Consider the following 19,978-nt stretch of genomic DNA (forward strand, 5'->3'; position numbering starts at 1 on the left):
ACCGGGTCGGCTATCATATTGTCTTGGTTACATAGCAATAAGTACAGTAATAGAACATGGCCACCCCTAAGCTCTATTAGGGCACAGTGCCACCTTCAAGCACCCTAGCATTTACATGTGCTTGCCCTTTATTCCTCATCTGTTGCCGTAGACATTTCCACTGCCGCTACCTATGCCACATAGGATCATGGAGGACAGAAGAAAGGAGAATATGGATTTTTATTGTACTAACATCTCGTTTCTGTGCAAATGCTCACAAGAATAAAGAACCAGGGGAGAAGGAAATAGAAGGTAAGAGAGTGCTCAGGAGAGAGAACCGGGAAAGGACAGCTTATGGGCTCCGGTGACTTGGAGTGGTAGTGCCTGAGCTGGTGACTGTAAAATAGCTCCTTATCTCTCTGCTCTCTCGTTACCATATTAATCAGAGTACCTGTAATGAACATAACTGGGTCACTGGTTCGAATCCAGATTTGGGCCATGATTAGAGCTGTGAGACAAGATGATGATTTTAGGACTGGAAGGAAGGAAGAGGAGTCAGAGAGGAGGATGTTGTAATTAGTCATGCAAGAGATGGCCCAGGTGTGTGGTTTTAGCAACAAGGCTGTATCGGACAGGATGGATTGTCGAGTAACAGTGCGAGTAGAAATAGGTCCCTATCAGAGCCGACACCCTTCACAGGTAGTCTAGTAATGAGACCAAAGACTGAATGGCTGTGGGGACTGACCAGCACTCAAGAGTGGGTTGTGTCATTGGTAGATGGCTGATGTAAAGCAAGCAACTTGCTGTCACACTGAATAGCTTTCCCAGCTTAATAAATCATTGCATATAGGAATTGACATACCAGATACAGCTAAATGTCCATCTCTATCAGTCTCCTACCTCTGGCAGTGGCCATTACCCGATAGCATAGAGGGGTGCTTGACCCAAACCCCCAGATTGAAACACCCTGATCTTTGAGGCCATTCAGGATCCAGATCCAGATTTTAGAGCTTCAGCCATTTCTAGCTCAGAAGAAGACACACCTTCTCGTAACGCACAAGTACACACGGAAGAGAGGGTTGATTGCCCTTGTAACTCTTTTTGTAGCACTCACAACTACAGATATTATTTATGTTCATAAAATTTTCTAATCCTTTTTTAAAAACCCAGCACTGGTATTTCACTGTAGTACCTCTTGTGGTAATAAATTCCTTGAGCTGACTTTATGTTGCTTTTCCTTTCCCTCTAAAAGGATGTGCTTGTGCTACATTTATTGCCATTTTATAGCATGATGCAACATAAATCAGGACAAGCCAATCTAATTTCACAATTCATTTATTCATTACTTCATTTGCTGTTCCAAAATCAATGGGGTCTACCTCTTGCTTGCCTCCTTTCCAGCTAAATAATCCTCTAGTTTTGTTGGTAACCTCTCCACATGTGTTTGTTCTGCTGACTCCTCCAGCACTAATTTGACTAACTTCTCTAACCTTCCAAAAATCCCTATTATTATCTAAGTAGACATTGGTTACTAGAGTTTCCCCTGGAATAGTGCTTAGGGTGTGCTACAGACCACCAGGATCTGATTTGGACATGGATAGAAACCTCTTTAAGGCTTTTAATGAAATAAATACTACTGGGAACTGTGTGATTATAGGAGACTTAACTTCCCAGATATAGACTGGAGGACAAGTGCTAGTAGTAATAATAGGGCCCAGATTTTCCTGGATGTGGTAGCTGACGGATTCCTTCACCAAATAGTTACTGAACCAACAAGAGGGGATGCCATTTTTTATTTGGTATTGGTGAGTAGTGAGGACCTCACAGAAGAACTGGTTGTAGGGGACAACCTTGGTTCGAGTGACCCTGAGCTAATTCAGTTCAAACTAAATGGAAGGATAAACAAAAATAGATCTGTGACTAGGGTTTTTTACTTCAAAAGGGCTAACTTTAAAAAATGAAGGGAATTAGTTGGGGAAGTGGACTGGGCTGAAAAACTCATGGATCTAAAGGCAGAGGAGGCTTGGAATTATTTCAAGTCAAAGTTGCAGGAACTATCTGAAGCTTGCATCCCAAGGAAGGGGAAAAAATTCAGAGGCAAGAGTTGTAGACCAAGCTGGATGAGTAAGCATCTCAGACAGGTGATTAAGAGAAAGCAGAAAGCCTACAAGGAGTGGAAGATGGGACTGATCAGCAAGGAAAGCTACTTCTTGGAGATCAGAACATGTAGGGATAAAGTGAGAAAGGACAAAAGCCAAGTAGAGTTGGACCTTGCAAAGGGAATGAAAACAGATACCAAAAGGTTCTATAGCCATATAAATAGGAAGAAAACCAAGAAAGAAAAAGTGGGACTGCTAAACACTGAGCATGGAGTGGAGGTTAAGGATAATCTGGGCGTGGCCGAATATCTAAACAAATACTTTGTCTCCATTTTTAATGAGGCTAATGATGATCTTGGGGATAGTGGTAGGGTGGCTAATGGGAATGAGGCTATGGAGGTAGAAATTACCACATCTGAGGTAGAAGCCAAACTTGAACACCTTAATGGGACTAAATCAGGGGAGGGCCAGATAATCTCCATCCAAGAATATTAAAGGAACTAGCTCATAAAATTGCAAGCCCATTAGCAAGGACTTTTAATGAATCTGTAAACTCAGAGACTGTACTGTATGACTGGAGAATTGCTAACATAGTTCCTGTTTTTAAGAAAGGGAAAAAAAGTGATCCAGGTAACTACAGACCTGTTAGTTTGACCTTAGTAGTATGCAAGGTCTTGGAAAAAATTTTGAAAGAGAAAGTAATTAAGGACATCGAGGTTAACGGTAATTAGGATAAAATACAACATGGCTTTACAAAAGGTATATCGTGCCAGACCAACCTGATCTCCTTTTTGGAGAAGATAAGAGATTTTTTAGACAAAGGAAAGCAATGGATCTAATTTACCTAGATTTCAGTAAGGCATTTGATACGGTTCCACATGGGAAATTATTAATTAAATTGGAAAAGATGGGAAATAATATGAAAATTGAAAGGTGGATAAGGAACTGATTAAAGGGGAGAGTACAACAGGTCATACTGAAAAGTGAACTGTCAGCCTGGAGGCAGGATACTAGTGGAGCTCCTCAGGGATCAGTCTTGGGACCAATCTTATTTAACCTTTTTATTACTGACCTTGGCACAAAAAGTGGGAATGTGCTAATAAAGTTTGCAGATGACACAAAGTTGGGAGGTATTGCCAATACAGAGAAGGATTGGGATATCATACAGGATGACCTTGTAAACTGGAGTAATAGAAATAGGATGAAATTTAATAGTGGAAAGTGCAAGGTCATGCATTTAGGGACTAATAACAAGAATTTCTGCTATAAGCTGGTACACATCAGTTGGAAGTGACAGAGGAGGAGAAAGACCTGGGTAAGTCAGAGCAGCCTCTGGGCTGACCTAACTTACATTCTGGTTCCCATGTCCCCCTATGAACACCAAGAAGGATGGAGTATCTGTGTACTCTCTGGCTGTCTCTCTGATCCGCTGCAAGCCCTTATGCTAGCTGGAGAGTCCATGTACAGGGGTATACTCAGGCTATTTCCATCCACTTCAGCGTCCCTTTATGCCAATGGTCCCCCAATTTTTGGGTCCCCCCACCTGGTCTGCGTCCCCCAGGAGCTGCAGTAGGGAGCTGGGGCTGGAAGCACAGTGGTGGGCTACAATCAGGGCCGGGAGCTGGGGCCCGAGCTGCGGCTGGGACCCAAGCTGCAGGCCAGGAGTGGGGCCGCAGACAGTCTGGGGCCCAGGTCTATGGCTGGAGCTGCAGCTCTTGGGCCAGGAACTGGGGCCATGGCCAAAGCTGCAGTCCCGGGGCCGGAGTGGGACTGAGAACCGAGACTGGGAGCCAGGAACTGGGGCTGCAGATGGGGGAGAGCCAAAGCAGAGATGGGGGAGAGCAGGGCTGCATGGCACTTCCTCCCTGCCCCGCATGGGGACTGGCCCAGGCCCCACCTTGCCCCACAGTTTGAGGTCCTCTATTTTATACTGTCAGAGTAGCATCAAAGCTCCTTAGCATAACTGAAAATCACACCCAGTGTAATTGTGTCAGCTGTTATTGTTACTTTCAGTTTCAGATATAAGACATAAGGGGGCTAGTGGGGGTGGGGGGGCAAGGAAACACATGAGATGCAATAACTTTCTCTTAGTGATTATAATCAGTATCTTGCTGGGGGTTTTCACTGTGTTCTGAATAAAGACACTGGAATTACATAAAGTTTGTAGAAGTCTGAAGGGCAATAATGGCCCCTAAAACACAAGGCTTTTTTCCTTCCTGGAGTTCTGAACAATCCACGCCCATAATATTTCCCCCTGGTTTTACAAAAAGCAAAATGTACTTTCCAGTCTAAATGACTCTGATTTTCAATTAAGGAAAACAACAAAGAACAAATATAAAGTCTCCATGACAGAGAGGGGAGTGGGGAAACTGACACAAACAAAGGTACAGATCCTGGAAGGTATTTAGGCAACTAACTCTTATTGATTTCAGTGGAAGTTAAGAGCTTCAATACCTTGGAGGATCTGGGCCTAAGTAACTTGTTTCCTGCATGTTACCTGTAACACAGAATGGCAGCTCCATTGCAGGATGGAGACTCCTATGCATTTGAAGTTACAGTACAGAGAACACATCCCATGTCCCAGCCGGTCAGCAGCGCCCCCACATGGGGGGGGGGGAGGGTGAAGGGTACACTTTACCGGGGCCCAGAGGCCCTGGGGGGCCTGGCTCAGGCTGCAACCCCCATTACCATGAGGAAAAAATTGAGGCTAAATTGTAGATCATGCCTGAGAATATTTACAGAAACCTATTTCTTTGTATCTATGTATCTATTGTCCAGATATTGTGAGATTTGCAAATCTTGGAGGTTTGTAACATGGGAGGGAGCCCGTGTTACAAGTTTGTACTGGTCCCAACGTAATTATGCTTGGGCCCTGGCGGTCGGATACATAGCTTCATACACCACATTTGCTCCGGTTTTTTTGAAGTCAGTCATGTTTCTCAACCTTTTCCATACAACAACCCCATATTGCAACACAACAAAGTTTGCCCTCTGCTATCTATCCATTAAAGAAATGGAGACTGGCTGCAACCCACTGAATTCTATTTGTGATTCTCCAGGCTGAGATAGAATCACCAGCACCTTCAGATGTAGTGATTATAAATCATTGCCAAGTCGATCTTGTTCTTCCTGGAAGAGTGCACCCTCTCTGTCTTTCTTCTCTGGGTTTTGATGTGCGGTCAGCGTGCATGTCATGACATGAGTGAGTCATAATGGTTGTATGTTTCTCTGCCCAGCATGCTGTGGTTTAATTTGTAGACAATGCTGTCATTGCATTGGATCAGACAGATTCTGCGCTAGCAATGGTACTGCTGCCTGACAAACACTATTGCCCCTGCACTAGAGAGAAGAACCTGTTTTACAACATTGTTTTGGTTTTTTCCTCATTTCCATCTGTCATTCCGCAACTTCTTGAATAGCTAAAGGGCTGCTATTGCTTTTGAGTAGTGTCATAAGCTTGTCACAAGCTCTTTCTTTTCTTTCATGACCCCTTTTGCCAAGCAGTGCAGTTTGATGAGTCCGGTAAGTGAAATTGACAACTTATTCCAGCTGTTCTGTTCAAGCAAATGCCAGTGGCTCTGCTGCATATTTCCTCTCTTGCTGTTGGCATTGATTTTTCTGTTATTCTTGACAGAGTCTGAAGCCCGTTTTCAGAGAGAGCTGCTTGAAATTTAGCGGCTTCTTCTCCTCTGGAAGCATGAGAAGAAGAGAATTCTTAGTGTTACAGAGAAAGGTTGGTATTCAGTAGTGGTCTACAAAAAGAATAATTGCTATAAAATTGAAGTTGAGAGACCTCTTCCTGGTCTGAGTTTTGCATGCTTCCCCCCATCCCTCTGCAGGCTGAATATATTACCATAGTTGTTTTACTATGAAAAATTATATTCGCCATGGATTCGAATCATGTAGCTGGATTTAAAGCACCAGTTTCTTTTACAACCATTAATGATTGTTGCTGGCTGAGATAAGATATCCAGGGTTATGTTTCAGGGCTTAAAATGATTGCCACAGGAGTTAGGTAGAAATGTTGTCTTCTATGCACAGCATCGTGGAATTAATCAGGCACCTTGATGAGAAGTGGGGGGGCGGAGATGGGAGTGATCGGTTCTTGCCTTCCTCTGCAGTATCACGTATTGATTGTTGCTGGATGCAGAATATTGTATTTGGTGCAGTAATGGTCTGATACACTATATATGGCAGTGATCCTCAAACTTTTTCATGCTGAGACCTCTCCACCCCTAGGCCTGCTTCCCATACAGCCAGGAGTGAGCTGAGGTACTTCTGCCATATAGCAATCTGGGAAGGGGAGGATGCTTGCAACCCTCTCTTAGCAGTATGTGACTCACACAAGTTGAGAACCTCTGCATTATGGCAAATCCTGCTGTCCCAAATGGAAGTGGGGTAAGAATCATTGTCTAATTGCCCAAGTCTCATCTTGAGCATGCTGCCCATCGATAGTGGTGTTGCACATTGTTGTGTTGCTGTTCACTGTGTTGTCCCTCCATCCTTTGTCTTTTTTCCCCCCTTAGATAGTTTTATTGATCACAGCCTCTTAGGAACCAAGTCAGTGAGCCTGATTTCAAATGTTTACTCCTGGGGGAATTGTGTGCCACTGCATATGTGCAGAATTCATGTCCTCTGCAAATTTTTTTTTCCCCTGCAGAAAATAAATTCTGCTGGGGAGGGCTGCAATTACACTGATCACCCACCAGGGAGTGCTCTGGCACCAGAAGGGAGGGCAGCCAGCTCACAGGCCAGAGCAGCCAGGCGCAGAGATGGAAGGGCCAGTGGCTGCCTTCTCGCAGTGTCCTGCTGACAGAGACAAGTGAGGAGACACAGGGTATGGGGGGAAAGGACAGATTGAGGCACACAGGACTGCTGGCAGGTCTCATAGACTGAGGTTCAGAAGGACTAGTGGGGGGGACAGACTCAGACGGGGGCACAGGAGCTAGTGATGTGGCAGCATTGAGCCCGGGGCTGAATGGGAGTGCAGGGACACACGGGGACAGGGGCAGATTGCCTGACTGAATGGGACAGGCTAGGGGTCAGCCAGGATCTGCATGGGGGAGGCTCCCCAGCTCCCTAACAGCCCCTCCCTCCCACCCACCCAAAAACTATTCCATGCTTCTTCCACCCACACTCAACAACCCTCCAGTTTCACTCCCAGGCTCCTGCCCAGCAATTACTTCCCTTTCCCTCAGCTCCTCGGTTTCCCCTGACTCCTGCCAGCCTTTGCTCTGCTTCTGAAGTGTGGGAAATACATTTCTGTATTGTAGCTGAAATGAATGGTTATTCAAAGTTATATATTAATATGCCTAGTAAGGAATCTATTTGTCGAAAACATTTCCTGAACCTTTGCTGTTGTCTGTATTGTTACGGACACACTTGCTGACAGGTATGTTGAAACAAATTACCAAAATAATTGAAACTGGCGTGATTATATTATGTTATTTTGACAAATAAAACATGCAGAAGTTTGAATTTTTTGGCGCAGAATTCCCACAGGAGTAAACGGTAGATTTTTGTTGCATTGTATTGATTGGTATTAGTGCCAATTGTGATTCCACACGGAGAACTGTAATTAAAACAGAGCCCTGTGGCTGTCTGGTTGTGCATTTGACCCATTGTTTCGGTGACTAACCCTCACCTCATTTTAATCTGTCGGTAAGTAGTGGCACTTCTCGTGTCTTTAACATTTATGTAAGAGGTGCTGGAAAGATTAGAATTGGAGGTCTCTGTTACTGTTTTGGGGCCTGGGCTGGGTGCCAGCCACTCTGCGCAGCTTTGCTGAGAGGTAGGTATTTAGTTTTGTCAGTATGAATAGCATTACTCACTCACCTTCTTGACACGCTCTAATAAATGGAATGAGCAGTGATTTACATGCGGATGTGCCATTGCTCTTCTCAAGTGGAAGGGGCTTGGCTCGCTTGAACCTCGCACCGAGAGCAAGAAATTGGGTTAATCTTCGGTTAAATATAGAGATGCTGAAAAAAGAGCCCAAGGTGGGAGGGGGAGGGGAAGGATTCTATCCTCTCTGACGCTGATGTAAATTGGGAGTAACTCAGGTGAAGTCCGTGGCATCATCAGAGAATGAGGCCCCTCAGCATTGTAATAACAAAGCTATTCACTCTTTGTATTTACTCCCTTTATAATGCTGCCCCTCTTCTCCTTCCACAGAGTGACTGGGACAAATTGGCTGCTAGTTTAAGCAGCTGCAACTCCATTAAAGTTGCATCCACTCACACTCGCAGGCCAGAGTGGCCACTGGGCCTGTGCTGCTCTGGCTCCATGGCACACACTGGGAAAGTGGGATAGGTCTCCCATCTGTCTAAGGCCCTGGACTAGTGCTGACAGCAGTCGGAGTGGAGATTTTGTGTGTTCACCCACCTTTCTGGTTCCCTGCTGACTAGTCTCCCCCAGAACCCGCAGGGCTAACACAGAGATGGTTGAGATGCAGACTCATGCGTTTACTCTCTCTTAGGCTAGCTGGCAGTAGTGTTACCTGACTACATGTAGCGGGGCTCTTGGAAGCACAGTGCCGCATCGCCTCCAGAAGGCCCCCAGTCTCATGGAGGTGGCATTTTTAGAGCAAGAGTCCTCACTGGCCACTCTCTACTCCCACCTCTTGTGTGCTGACCTGATTCAGAGCCACTCATTGGGCTGGCTGCATTATTCTATTTTTTTTTTTTTTGGTACATATTGGCAGCTTCCCAACTGTGTCTTTCTGCATATTAGTGTGAACCTATGAAACCAAAAGGACTGCCATCCCCAAACAGAGAGTGAATGTCTGTCTGTAACAGACCGGCCAGGCTGGCCTGAATTAGTACACCCAGCAGGTGTGGATTCTGCGGAGAAAGGGGATGAATGGATTCTGCTGACTCACTGAGGCAAGTGACTCATTACCCTGCCCAGATATAAGGGAGGTGGGAGTGGCTCTTTGGAGAGAGAGGAGCTAGGATGTGAGCTGAGCAGTCCTGAAGGAGGAACCCTAGGAGTAGTCAAGCCTGGGAAAGAAGGTTAGAGCTAACCTATGTGTTTGTTTTGCTGTTGTTTTCTTCTCTTAGTATAACCAAATCCCAGGAAGGGAGGTGAGTTTGGTGTTTACATACTGTGTGTACTGGGTTTGCTGAGCCAAGATTAAAAGTCTGTCATAAGGGACAGGTCAGTTGTCTGATATGGAAACATACAGCACTATATAAGGGTCAAATGCTGTCTCAGAATATGCTTATGCAGCTTCCATTGACAAGCCATGTACCATTGTTGGAGACCAGTATGGTCTTATGTGCTGATTATGTGCTGATCGGTGACATGATAGGAATCAAAAGCCTTTCCCGGATAGATCTTATGTACTGAAGGATTATCTATACCATATTTCTCACTCAATGAGGGTCAACCCACTTTCATTACCATATCTACTTCCTACAAACCATGCTTAAACATAACTTTTGTATGAACAACGTACCTTCTTACGCTAACTGTATGCTTAATGTCAAACCTATTACCTTCCATCCGGGAAACCACAGATTATGCTTTCCTTGTACACTGCAACTTCCAACCAAACTCTGGACCTGCTGATAATCTGTACATTATGTTTGGATGTCGAGAAGCACTTCTGTTTAAACTCTGTACCTGATCATCTTTTAAACATTATCCTTAATTTGATCATTCTTCTCTCCCCATTCCCCCCCAGAGACAATTCGGAGGTCTGTGGGTCATTCCAGTTAAGTGACACAGACTGATCAGTTCAATTGGCTGCACTTCCCTGGATACTTCATAATAACTGATAGGAACAGTTTGCCGTTGATAAAAATCACGATCCCATTGAACTATATATAAAAGGCAGAAATTCATAAACATTAGCAGTGGCCTATTACTAACACAGACATTCTCGGTATTTTTTTTAATTGGCAGAAATGATAGCAGAATCTCATCCTTCCCATACCAGCTGGAGAGAGCATATTTGCTGCTATTTGTGATACTTGTTAAACTGGCAGTCACAGGATGGATGAGGAAATGTAAAAGATCCACTAATGCCGTGTCTCATTTGAGCCACTCCACCTTGTGACTGAAACGCTTGCAAAACTCAAAGGCGTAGCTCCTCTTAGTTACACAGCCACCTTACAGAGGCAGCATGGTCTGGTGGATAGGGCCCTAGACTAGGAATCAGGTGATCTAGGCTCAATTTTCAGCATTGCCACTTTTCTGCTGGAGGACCCTGAGCAAATCATTTACCCCCTCTGTGCCTGTTCCCCCAACGTTGTCCAGTTAGACTGTAAGCTATTCAGGGCAGGGCCAGTCTGTTGCTGTCTGTACAATGTGTAAATAGCAATAACTTTATCTCACTGGTTTTAAAGAGCTCCTTAAAGTTTTCTGTCTTTTTAAGAGCTAGTTGAACAGCCTGTGGCCCTACACTTGGTCCCTGCCTATCCCTTTTGGTGTGTTCCTGTTTGATTATGTTTTCCTTGCATGGCATTTGCTTTGCACCCTGAGCAGTTTGGCAGGCAGGCGCTGTGTAAACAACAGTATTATGTCAACCAGGGTCAGCCTCTCTCATGCTTTACCTTGGAAACAATGTAAAACTCCGATGTTTCTTTAGCTTGGCTGTGCTGGTTCTGATAATGGAGGCGGCGTGTGGATCTTGTGCACTTTCCTGCAGGGTCCAGGTCTGAGCACACGCAGGGTGTTTCTCGTTGCTGCCTGCGGTGCTGCTGGAAGCTGTGCTGGCTGTTTGATGGCTGCTCTAGGAGCTCAAGCTGTGCAGTGATGGAAGTTAACGTGAGAATAAAGAAGTGTCGAACTGACAAATGTGTACATGGCTGATTAGCTGTGCCTAGTTGAATCTACCTGGGTTAGAGCACCTAGACCTGCAGGTGGATTCACTGGGTTATATTTGGCCAGTGGTTTTCAAGCTGTGGTCCGTGGACCCCCTCTGGATCTATGTCTAAGATTTCCAAAGGGGCCTGCACCTCCATATGAAACTTTTTAGGGGGCCACAAATGAAAAAAGGTTGAAATCCACTGTATTAGGCCATTGATTAAAACAGGGTGACCCTGTGTAATGAGGAATTTTCTCCCTTCTCTCGCTCCTTTCATTCTGTGTAGGTGTCCTGACTGTCTCCCCAGTGAAGGGTTTTTTGAAACTATATTTGAACTTTATCAGGCACCTCAAAGTGGAACCAGACAAGTGACTGGCACATCTAGGGAAGGGGCATAAGTGGCTTGATTCTCCACATCCTGGGGCGTGCCAGGGGTTGAACTATCCCCTGCTGCAAGTTAGAGCAGCCTCAGGGAGTACCCGTGGATAATACAAACACTGGAACACTTTGTGCTTTGGCCCTGCCCTCTTCTTCCTGCCTGCCTGCCACCTCCCTACCCTGGAATGTCCCCTATTTTGAGGTGAGGGAAGGAGGAGGGGCTGATGAATAGCTGGCTACATCAGATCTGTGCAAGCTGGGTCTCCACTATGATAGAGTGTACTTGAAGGACTGAGGGTCTGTATTTAAATGTGGGGAAAGCCTTGCTCAAAAGTGAGCATGTTGGAAGCACATTTAAAATAATGACTCGCCCTGTTTGAATTGTTTGCAAACAGATGTTGATTTTTCTCAGATTGTTCAGATCTTTTCTTGGAGTCCTTTTTGATCTGTGTATTGCTGAGAGCTGGAGTTTTGATTGGAGACCTAGGTCCACACATGGTATGTTTCTCTTCCCTGACTGACAGAATGTTGCTCTTGCAGTCAGCTCTCTGTTGGCATATTGCCCACAGGAGAAACAAATTAGTGTAAAAATTCAAAAGAATATTTGTGGAAACGTTTTTTCTTCAGCATTCTCCCATCTCTAATGGTGTCTACCATTCCAGGGGGAGCGGGGAACAGGTTCAGAAGTGCTCAGCATTGGTGTGATGCTTTGTGGTTCATCCCAGAGCGTCTGTGAGGGGTTTGTGTTGCCGCCTGCCCTGGAGCTCTGGGTGCTTTCAATGCTGCGTTGCTGTGGCTCCCAGCCCGGACACTGGCCGCCAGCAGACCAACATGCAGGTCACACGCTCGCTTTCACCAACCAGTTACTGTTTGCAGTTAACCAGTCCTGAATTTCTCCCAAACCTGGGGGTGGCGGGTATAATGGGTCTGGGGAGGCTTAAACAGCTGCTGCTGGAAGCTCTGGCTCCTCCCTTCCATCCTTCCCACGCTCCACTCCCACCCTGCCCCAGGCCCCGTTCCCGCACAGCCGCCCCCTCTGCTCTCCACACTCCCGGGCCCCTGCGAGGCGGTGAGTCAGGGGCAGGTCAGCACCGCGCAGGCAGGGCAAGCCCAGCCACCGGCTGATTTACCTTTGGGAGCTGCCACAGGAGCCAGAGAGGCACCAAGGGAAGCCTCCGCTGCCAGGGGGGTGGTGGGCACAGCCCTGGTCCCCAAATCTCAGAGGGGCCAGCACTGAGCACGTCCCTTGGTACCTCTCCCACTCCCGTGGCGGCTCCTAGTCCTAGCCTGGTGGTAAATCATTTGGTGGCCTCGGCCCACCTTGCACTGCCCTGCCCAGTGCAGACCTGCCCCTGACTCACAGCTCTTCCCCCTCTCCCCGACGGGGTGGCTGCGCTGCTCATGTGCAGAGCCCCTCCTCGCCCCACAGCTCCATCCCCCTTGCGCAGAGGGGCCATCCCGTGCCTCAACTTTCCAGGTGAGAGGGGGGAGTTTCCTGGGACACCCCAACACCCGGGGACTAAGCCCAGGCAAGCCCCTGGCTGCTGCTAGGGAGGGTGGGCTGAAGCATCAGTGGAAAACAGTTGGGGGAAGACCGGGGGGAGAGGGCCAGATGGGGGTGGAGCAGGGGTAGGGCCCCAGGAGAGGGGGTGGAGCAGGGGGTGTGGCCACAGTCTGAGCACCGGTGCCCCCCGTCCAGACTCCCCAACGGCAGGAGTCACGTGCCGCCCATGCCCAAAGCACTTGCCCTGGAGTGTCCTGCCCTCTCGCTGAACACTTACAGAAGCTATTGAGTTCGCTGCTCCCTTAAAGAGACGGTATCCAGCTGCTCACCACTGGAACTGGGGTTCACAAATACACTGGTTCAATCCCAGCACTAAACTGGCTTATAGTAAATGTTTATTAAACAAAACTTGGTAAGTTTAGGTGACACCAAGTATAAGGAATACAGGTAGAAAGGGTGACAAGCAGACAAAGTAAAAATAAGCTTCTAAAACCAGATTTAACAAACTAGAGTCTCATTAACTCATAGACTCTAAGGTCAGAAGGAACCAATATGATCATCTGGTCTGACCTCCTGCACAATGCAGGCCACAAAACCTCACCCGCCCACTCCTGTAATAAGCCTCTAACCTATGACTGAGTTATTAAAGTCCTCAAATCATGGCTTAAAGACTTTAAGGTACAGAGAATCCACCAGCAAGTGAGCCATGCCCCATGCTACAGAGGAAGGCGAAAAACCCCCAGAGCCTCTTGTTCAAAGACACCTTTCTCACCAAGTCTTTTTTCCAGCCTGGCTGACCAGACTCCCTGACTGGGACCCTTCCCAAAGCTCAAAATGCTCAGTTTCTTTGTCTCTTTAGGTGAAGGATGCCATCATGACTTTTTCTCTCTCTTCATATCTTCCCACAATTCATTGATTCTGCTTCCTGGGGGTGCAGTCTCCATTCAGAGGTCGCTTGTTTCCTCCTGGATCTCCCCATGGTTTTGCTTGCCTGGCATGCCAATGTGCTTTTCATTGTCTTTGGTCACACCTTGGAGCCCCATTCCAGCCAGCAGAACCATCTTCCTCTGTCTGGAAGAGGGGTGGCTTAGGCACTGCTCGCCAAGTACATCTTAAGAGCATATTGCAACACAGATCTACAGAGTCCTTTGTGGGTGTACTGTACATACGTCATGCCAAAATATTACCGATCAGTGAGTTCTTGCTTTTCCAATGACCTATGACCCGACACCTTTTCGCTATGGATTATGACCCCTAGGAGTTGGGGTACACTGGGTGTGTCAGGCCTGATGAGTTGCTGACCCAGACTAGTGAGCCATCAATGGGGCTGTGTAATAATTAGCCTCTCACTGCTGCCTTTGATGCTAAAAGGAGTTTTTCCACAACTTTGATGGGAGCAGAGTTAGACCAAGTGCTTATGCAAATCCACCCTGGATCTCTACCAACATCCCAGTTCTCTGGAGCTTGCCAGGACCCAGTGGTAGGCAAACCTCCAAGGGTGCCAACCTTTGGATACTTGGCCAAGTCTCTTCAGAATGGGACACAGACCCACACATAAACTGCTACGGGTCATTGCTCTTTTTACCTCTTCCAAAGGTCCAAAAAATGCCTTCTGTGCTTTCCATGTCCCCTCTTGCCTGCCCCATGTTCAAGCTTTGCCATAAGAACCAGCATGGGAGAGGGTTTCTGTAAGCTGCTGCCCATTTCCAGTTACTGGTTTCTCTCCCTGCACTCCAAACCCACATCTTTTCCTGTGTGGTCAGTGTCATGCTCTCTGCTTTGAGCAGTGCTTTGCAGTCAGGAATAGCGCCAGGTTCTAAGCCTTGCCAACTCACCAGGACCCAGCGGGTTGGGAGAGCAAAAGACGTGTGCTAGTGACAGCCTGCCAGCCTCGGCTCACAGCATACCCAGTGCTATTGGGCAGCGGATCACTTGGCCAAAGAACATTTTCTCAGTGCGTATCTGGAGCAATTGGTAGGAATTTTTCACAGTACCTGAAAACAAACATTTAAAACTATGTTATATATAGTAGGAGGCTGCCTGTAAAGGGGCTCAGCCCGGTTTATATATAATGGGAGGCTGCTTGTAAAAGGGCACAGCCCAGGTTAAAACTGGCCCCAGTGTAGACAGCAGAAAGCTATCCAGCAGACCCCACGCTGCAGGTTCCTTCTCTCTCTCTTCTGGAACCACTCTGCTTTTGTTGGGCAGCAAAACTGGTTCTTTCCAGGCTTATCTTTCAGGATGTCAGAGGGTCCTGAAATAACTCTTGAGGCCTGTAAAACATCATGTCTCCGGTCATACAAACTCTCTGACATCCCTATGAGAAGCTTCCTGCTGCTTCTACTTTGCTCTACTATGTTCTCCGCAATATTTTTCATCCTTGGCCCCCACCTCCCTTTTCCTCCCTGTCATGTTTCTCCAAGGCATATCCTGTGAAAACCATAGGCTAATTAGGAGAGCTGGACAGGATTTTAGGTTGACTGGCTGGTTTCTACCCCAGGTTTCAGAAGGTTCTGGACCAGGTTGCTTGTTAAAAGAAATATGACTCAGTATCTCTTTATAATTTTGTTAGAACACTTAAACAAACAAAAATAAAAGCTAAGCTACCATTAATAATATTAAACTAAACTAAGAATAAAGCAAAACAACGATCCAGTCTAGGTGAAATAAAAAAACCAAACAAGTTAGACACAATAATACCAACAATAAATGATCCTTATACAAATTCTAAAAAAAGTGGCTGTCTGCTTATAAATCCCTACAAAATCAATGCGATCTATAAGTTGAATGGCTAGGTAGCTTAATAGGAAACCAAATTATTATCTAATGTCTGGACCACAACCGATTATAAAGCTTCCTTCTTGGTAATGAACTGTTATGTGGTGGCTAACCCTTTCCTCCCCCCACCAGAGATGTATTATAACACAGACTTCAATGGAATACTCTCGATAAGCAGAAGTTTGACAGTGCATGTTCCAGAAATTGCAGAGGACAATCTGAAGCCTATCAGGATTTTTAAACATAAAACACAGAACGCACTTTAGGGAATAATTTTATGGGACAACATTTAGAACTGTTTAAACCTGGGGAGCATTTCTTTCCGGCGCCTTCCCCATGTCAGTTGTTGTAAGTGTGCTCAGACACGAATGCATGCTAACAGCCACATTTTCACTCTCACACTCTACATTAAAAGACTAAAAAGGACTGAGATGTCTCCCTGCTTAAAAAAAGGAAAAGAAAAAATAAGATACTTAAAACAATGGGGTTTGCAAACACTGCAGCTCTCAGAGTCGGAGCTAGAACTGCAGTCAGAGAGCCAGACAGTGATATTCTCTGGCTTGGTGCTACTTGCTAGCAGGCCTCCTCTGGGTGGTCAAAGGCTGGAGTGGCCTGATTGTCTGACCTGTGACTTCGTCTCCTCATGGTGGTCAGTCTTGGGGATTCTTGAACGATGGCCTTCCTTCAGACAGCTTGTTGACTCAGCTTTGATGGTTTGTGAACTTCGTTCACTCCGCTTTACCATACTTCCCGCTCATTCTTCAGACAAATCAAGCAGAAGGCCTATCTTGGAGCCATGCAGCTTGGTCCACTCAGGTTCAAATTAGGTTATCATCAGAGAGCATCAACTTGATAAAGTCCCTATGACCCGTCTGTGCCTAGAGTAGCCCACCTGAAAATGCCAAGGGCAGGGCAGGCTGCAAAAGGAGAGCAGATTCTCCCAAACCGGTGGCTGACGCTGCAGTAAATTCACTAACCAGTCACAAACAGTGCTTCTGATTCCCCACACTGATTATCAAGAAGCCAAAACAAAAATACACAGCCCCCTTACTGCATTTCAGTCTCTGGCTCCCAACCAGCAACTAGGTCCAGTAAAGAGATAAGTTATTTAAAACTCTATTCACTTTACCAATACGTTCTCCTGACCCCAACGAGTCAGCCACATTGCGAGATCAATAGGAGTTTGGATCTTACCCAAAATACCAGCCAGCCAGTCCTTTAGTAACTAAAACCCCTAGTACTCGCTGATGCTCCTTTCTCCACCTCTCTCCTGAGCATTTGTTTGCCATCATTAGGACAGTGCCCTCCCGCAAAGATAAATTGAGAAATCCATTGTCCGCCCCGCACTCACGAGCACCCCGGGGGCTAAAATAACCTTCTGTGATTGGTTTTTGGTTTATTATAAAAGGAAAGAAACAATTAATGAGAGAAATGTGAAATTGGTCAAAGCAATCAGATAAATATAAATGACTTTAAAGTCCATATATATCAGATTCTCAGCTGAATTGTGGAGTTTGCAGGCTTGTACAGTTCCTCTGGGGATACGTCTAGTATCTGGATGGGTCTCAGTCCTTTATTTCACAGCTTCAGTTGCAGATGAGTTGGTCCAGAGGTAGGAAGCAGGAATGAAGACAACATGGAATGGAGATGGAGCAGCTGCCTTTAATGTCCCTTTGCCATGAGACTTGTGGAAACTTACAGAAACAAGATGGAGTCCAGGGTCACCTGGGCAAGTCCTGGTGACTCATAAAGGAGTAGCCCTAGCTTCTCTTCCTAGGTTCATTGTACCTGTGAGTTCCCTTAATGAGCCATTAAGCAGGCTTAGTGCTGCTGCAATCCTGTCTGGGGTATCACCCAGAAACAGAGCACAAGGTGAAAACCAATGTATCATACATATTTAGAACTTATAACACTGATACATATATATAAATGTGCTTATAAATTTTAGCAAGTTATAATCTTTCCAACCTGACATGGGTTATCCCATACGAATTATTGTAATTTTGCAATATTGATGTTAAATAATATTGTAAATAGTCACTCCTAATCCAGACAGCCTCACAGTCCCTGTTAAATCAGCAATTAAAAAAAAAATCAATGCTTTGCGTATCACAGAGACTGACATCTGTGACTGTCTCGCTGCTCCCCCAAAATCAAATCCTCAAAGAAGTGAGACCATGTCTGAGGAAGCTTATTGGGGTGAGGAAAGTCTTGAAATTACATTGTATCACCAGTTTATGTAAAATTCAATATAAATATCCTATAAAAATAGCTAATTGTGAGGAAAAAAACTAGCAAAAAACCAAGCCACTCAACATGCATTCATAAGCAACACTAAAAATAAGTTCCAACTTATATTCCATTTCATCGCCTCCAGTTCCTTCTTAAAAATGAGGCATTTACAATCATTTTTCTGTTTTAGAACTGGGTTATAAGCCAAACAGCTTATCTTCTGGAATCTTCATCCTGACGGAGGAAAGTTACTTTAAAGCCCATCAAGATGAAACCCACTTGAAGCCCAACCTTATAAATCTTAGATAGCGTCTGTATACCAGTATAAGCTATTCCTCTCTCAGTACCCAGTGGTTGAATATCATCAGCGCACTCGTGGTTTTGGTGTTCCTTACTGAACCAAATTCAGCAGTGCTGCCTTTTCCCTCCAGAGCGCACGTGTTCAATCCACAGCAGTGCCTCCTGCAAATAGAGGTAAAGATTGCAGCATTCCCTGGGATGGTGGGGAAGCCACTCTGCATCCAGCTGGCGCTGGGGCAAAGCTATCCATTGTGTGCAGCTCTGGGAGTGACCAGATGTTTTCTGATTTGGCCTGTCTGCCTCCCAGCTGTTTTACTCTTTCTCTTTCTCCATCTTCCATCACTTGTCTCCCCCACTGTCTGTCTGCCCGCCCTTGCCTGGGGGGACTTACCAGACTTTCCCTCTATATTGAGGAGGTGGCATGGCTTTTATTCCATGTCCTCTCTTCCCAGCAGGCTTTGCTCCCAGCCTACATTTCTAATGGTGCCTGCGCTACAAGTCCCAGAATTCCTTTGACTGGGGGTGGGCCAGGGACCAGGCCCAGGCAGAGTTGATACTTAAACCCTTTTGAAAGCTTCCACTCATCCCATGACCCTCGTCTTTGTCTCACCCACCCCCCTGTGCGGCGTTGGCATGGCACCCAAAATGCCCCTCTCCAGCTAACCTGACTACAGCTCCGAACACCAACTCCCTGACCCACTGATGGCAGCAGGGGGCCATTCCTTCTTTCCTTGCCCCCCACTGAAGCCAGGGGGTGTTGTGAATAGGCAAGCAAGGCAGGATCAGGTCCCAGGTATCTAAGCAGAAAATGTTCCAGTTTACTTTTTAAAAAGCCATAACATGCAAATATATTTCCCTGCTGTCTGGTGGTTCCATTCCTGGAGGTCTGCAGACCTGTTCAGCCCACTCTATGTTAACTGTATCTCCCACCTGGTAAGCCAGCAGAAATGAGTGTGTTACAAATATCTCCATTTCTGCTTGGGGATGACTTCTCTGAATAGGGTTGCCATCTCTGAGGTACAAAAAATGGGAACATCTGAACCATTTCACCTGGGACACCTACCTCAACAAAGAGACCTGAGGTATGGAAACTTGGACAGGTGGCACCAAAATAAGAAGGTTTCGTAATTTGAACTAAATTCTTCTGTAAGTGGCAAGCTGTCCTCCTGTGTCTGACCACAGAGGGTGACGAGATCTCTCTTTCTCTCTGGGTGTATTATTTAGTCTTGTGTTAAATAAGCTAGTGAAAAGCAGAGCTGTGCGGAGGATGGAAATTTCATTTTGTGAAGGATTTCAAGATTTTGAAAGTTGGCTTCAGAAAATGCAAATTTTGAAATTTTCCACAAAGAAGAGTTCTGGAAAAAAAAATTGTTGTGTTGATCGATGTGTTTTGTTTTAGACTTTTTAAAAAAATTTTGCATTGTGATATAATATCATATGAAATTTTAAAAAGCAAACCCAAAAGTTGTTTCAGAACAAAAAAGTGAAATGTTTAGTTCCAACATTATTGGAACTTTTTTCCTGTTTTTGTTCTGGGATGAATTGCAGTGAAACTGACCTGATTTTGTGGAGTATTTCAATTTTAATGGAACTGTGTTTGCTAATGGGACATTGTTTTGTCAAGGTTTTTCTCACCAGCTCTAGCCAAAACCATGTTGTCCAAAGGAATTCAAGCCCCATATCTGAGTGCCATTTTGTAATGAACCATGGCTGCATCATGGACAGATACTGCAGTCCTGAGGAAGGGTCAAACTCAGTAGCTTCGCCACCAGAAACACTATTTATTTATGTATTGTATGTATTTTGAGAGCACCCACAATGTGCTAGGTGCTGCCAACACATGGGAAGATACAAGCCCTGCCTGGAGAAGTTTATCCTTGCCCTCTGAGCTAAAGG

At 45.8% G+C, this 19,978-nt stretch overlaps 1 protein-coding gene across 8 annotated transcripts in view; it reads left to right on the forward strand.

Annotated features, from left to right (window-relative positions):
* SORBS1 (sorbin and SH3 domain containing 1) overlaps positions 1-19,978 on the forward strand; it is a 225,097-nt gene that overhangs the window by 99,382 nt on the left and 105,737 nt on the right. For 2 of the 8 annotated variants that reach the window (XM_067538172.1, XM_067538351.1), the window contains exon 2: positions 5,713-5,811. The exons of 5 other annotated variants lie outside the window; for them this stretch is intronic. Coding sequence is in view for 1 of the 3 variants with exons in the window: in XM_067538150.1 (XP_067394251.1) it covers positions 6,466-6,476 (11 nt within the window). In the remaining 2 variants the exon portion in view is untranslated. Of the gene's footprint in view, positions 1-5,712; positions 5,812-5,848; positions 6,477-19,978 lie in introns of those variants that run through there. One more of the 8 variants, XM_067538150.1, reaches the window with a different exon arrangement.

The sequence above is a fragment of the Emydura macquarii genome, unplaced genomic scaffold (assembly GCF_026122565.2).
Source record: "Emydura macquarii macquarii isolate MOO-44397 ecotype Brisbane River unplaced genomic scaffold, CSIRO-AGI_Emac_v2 contig_67, whole genome shotgun sequence".
In the NCBI taxonomy this organism is placed as follows: Eukaryota; Metazoa; Chordata; order Testudines; family Chelidae; genus Emydura; species Emydura macquarii.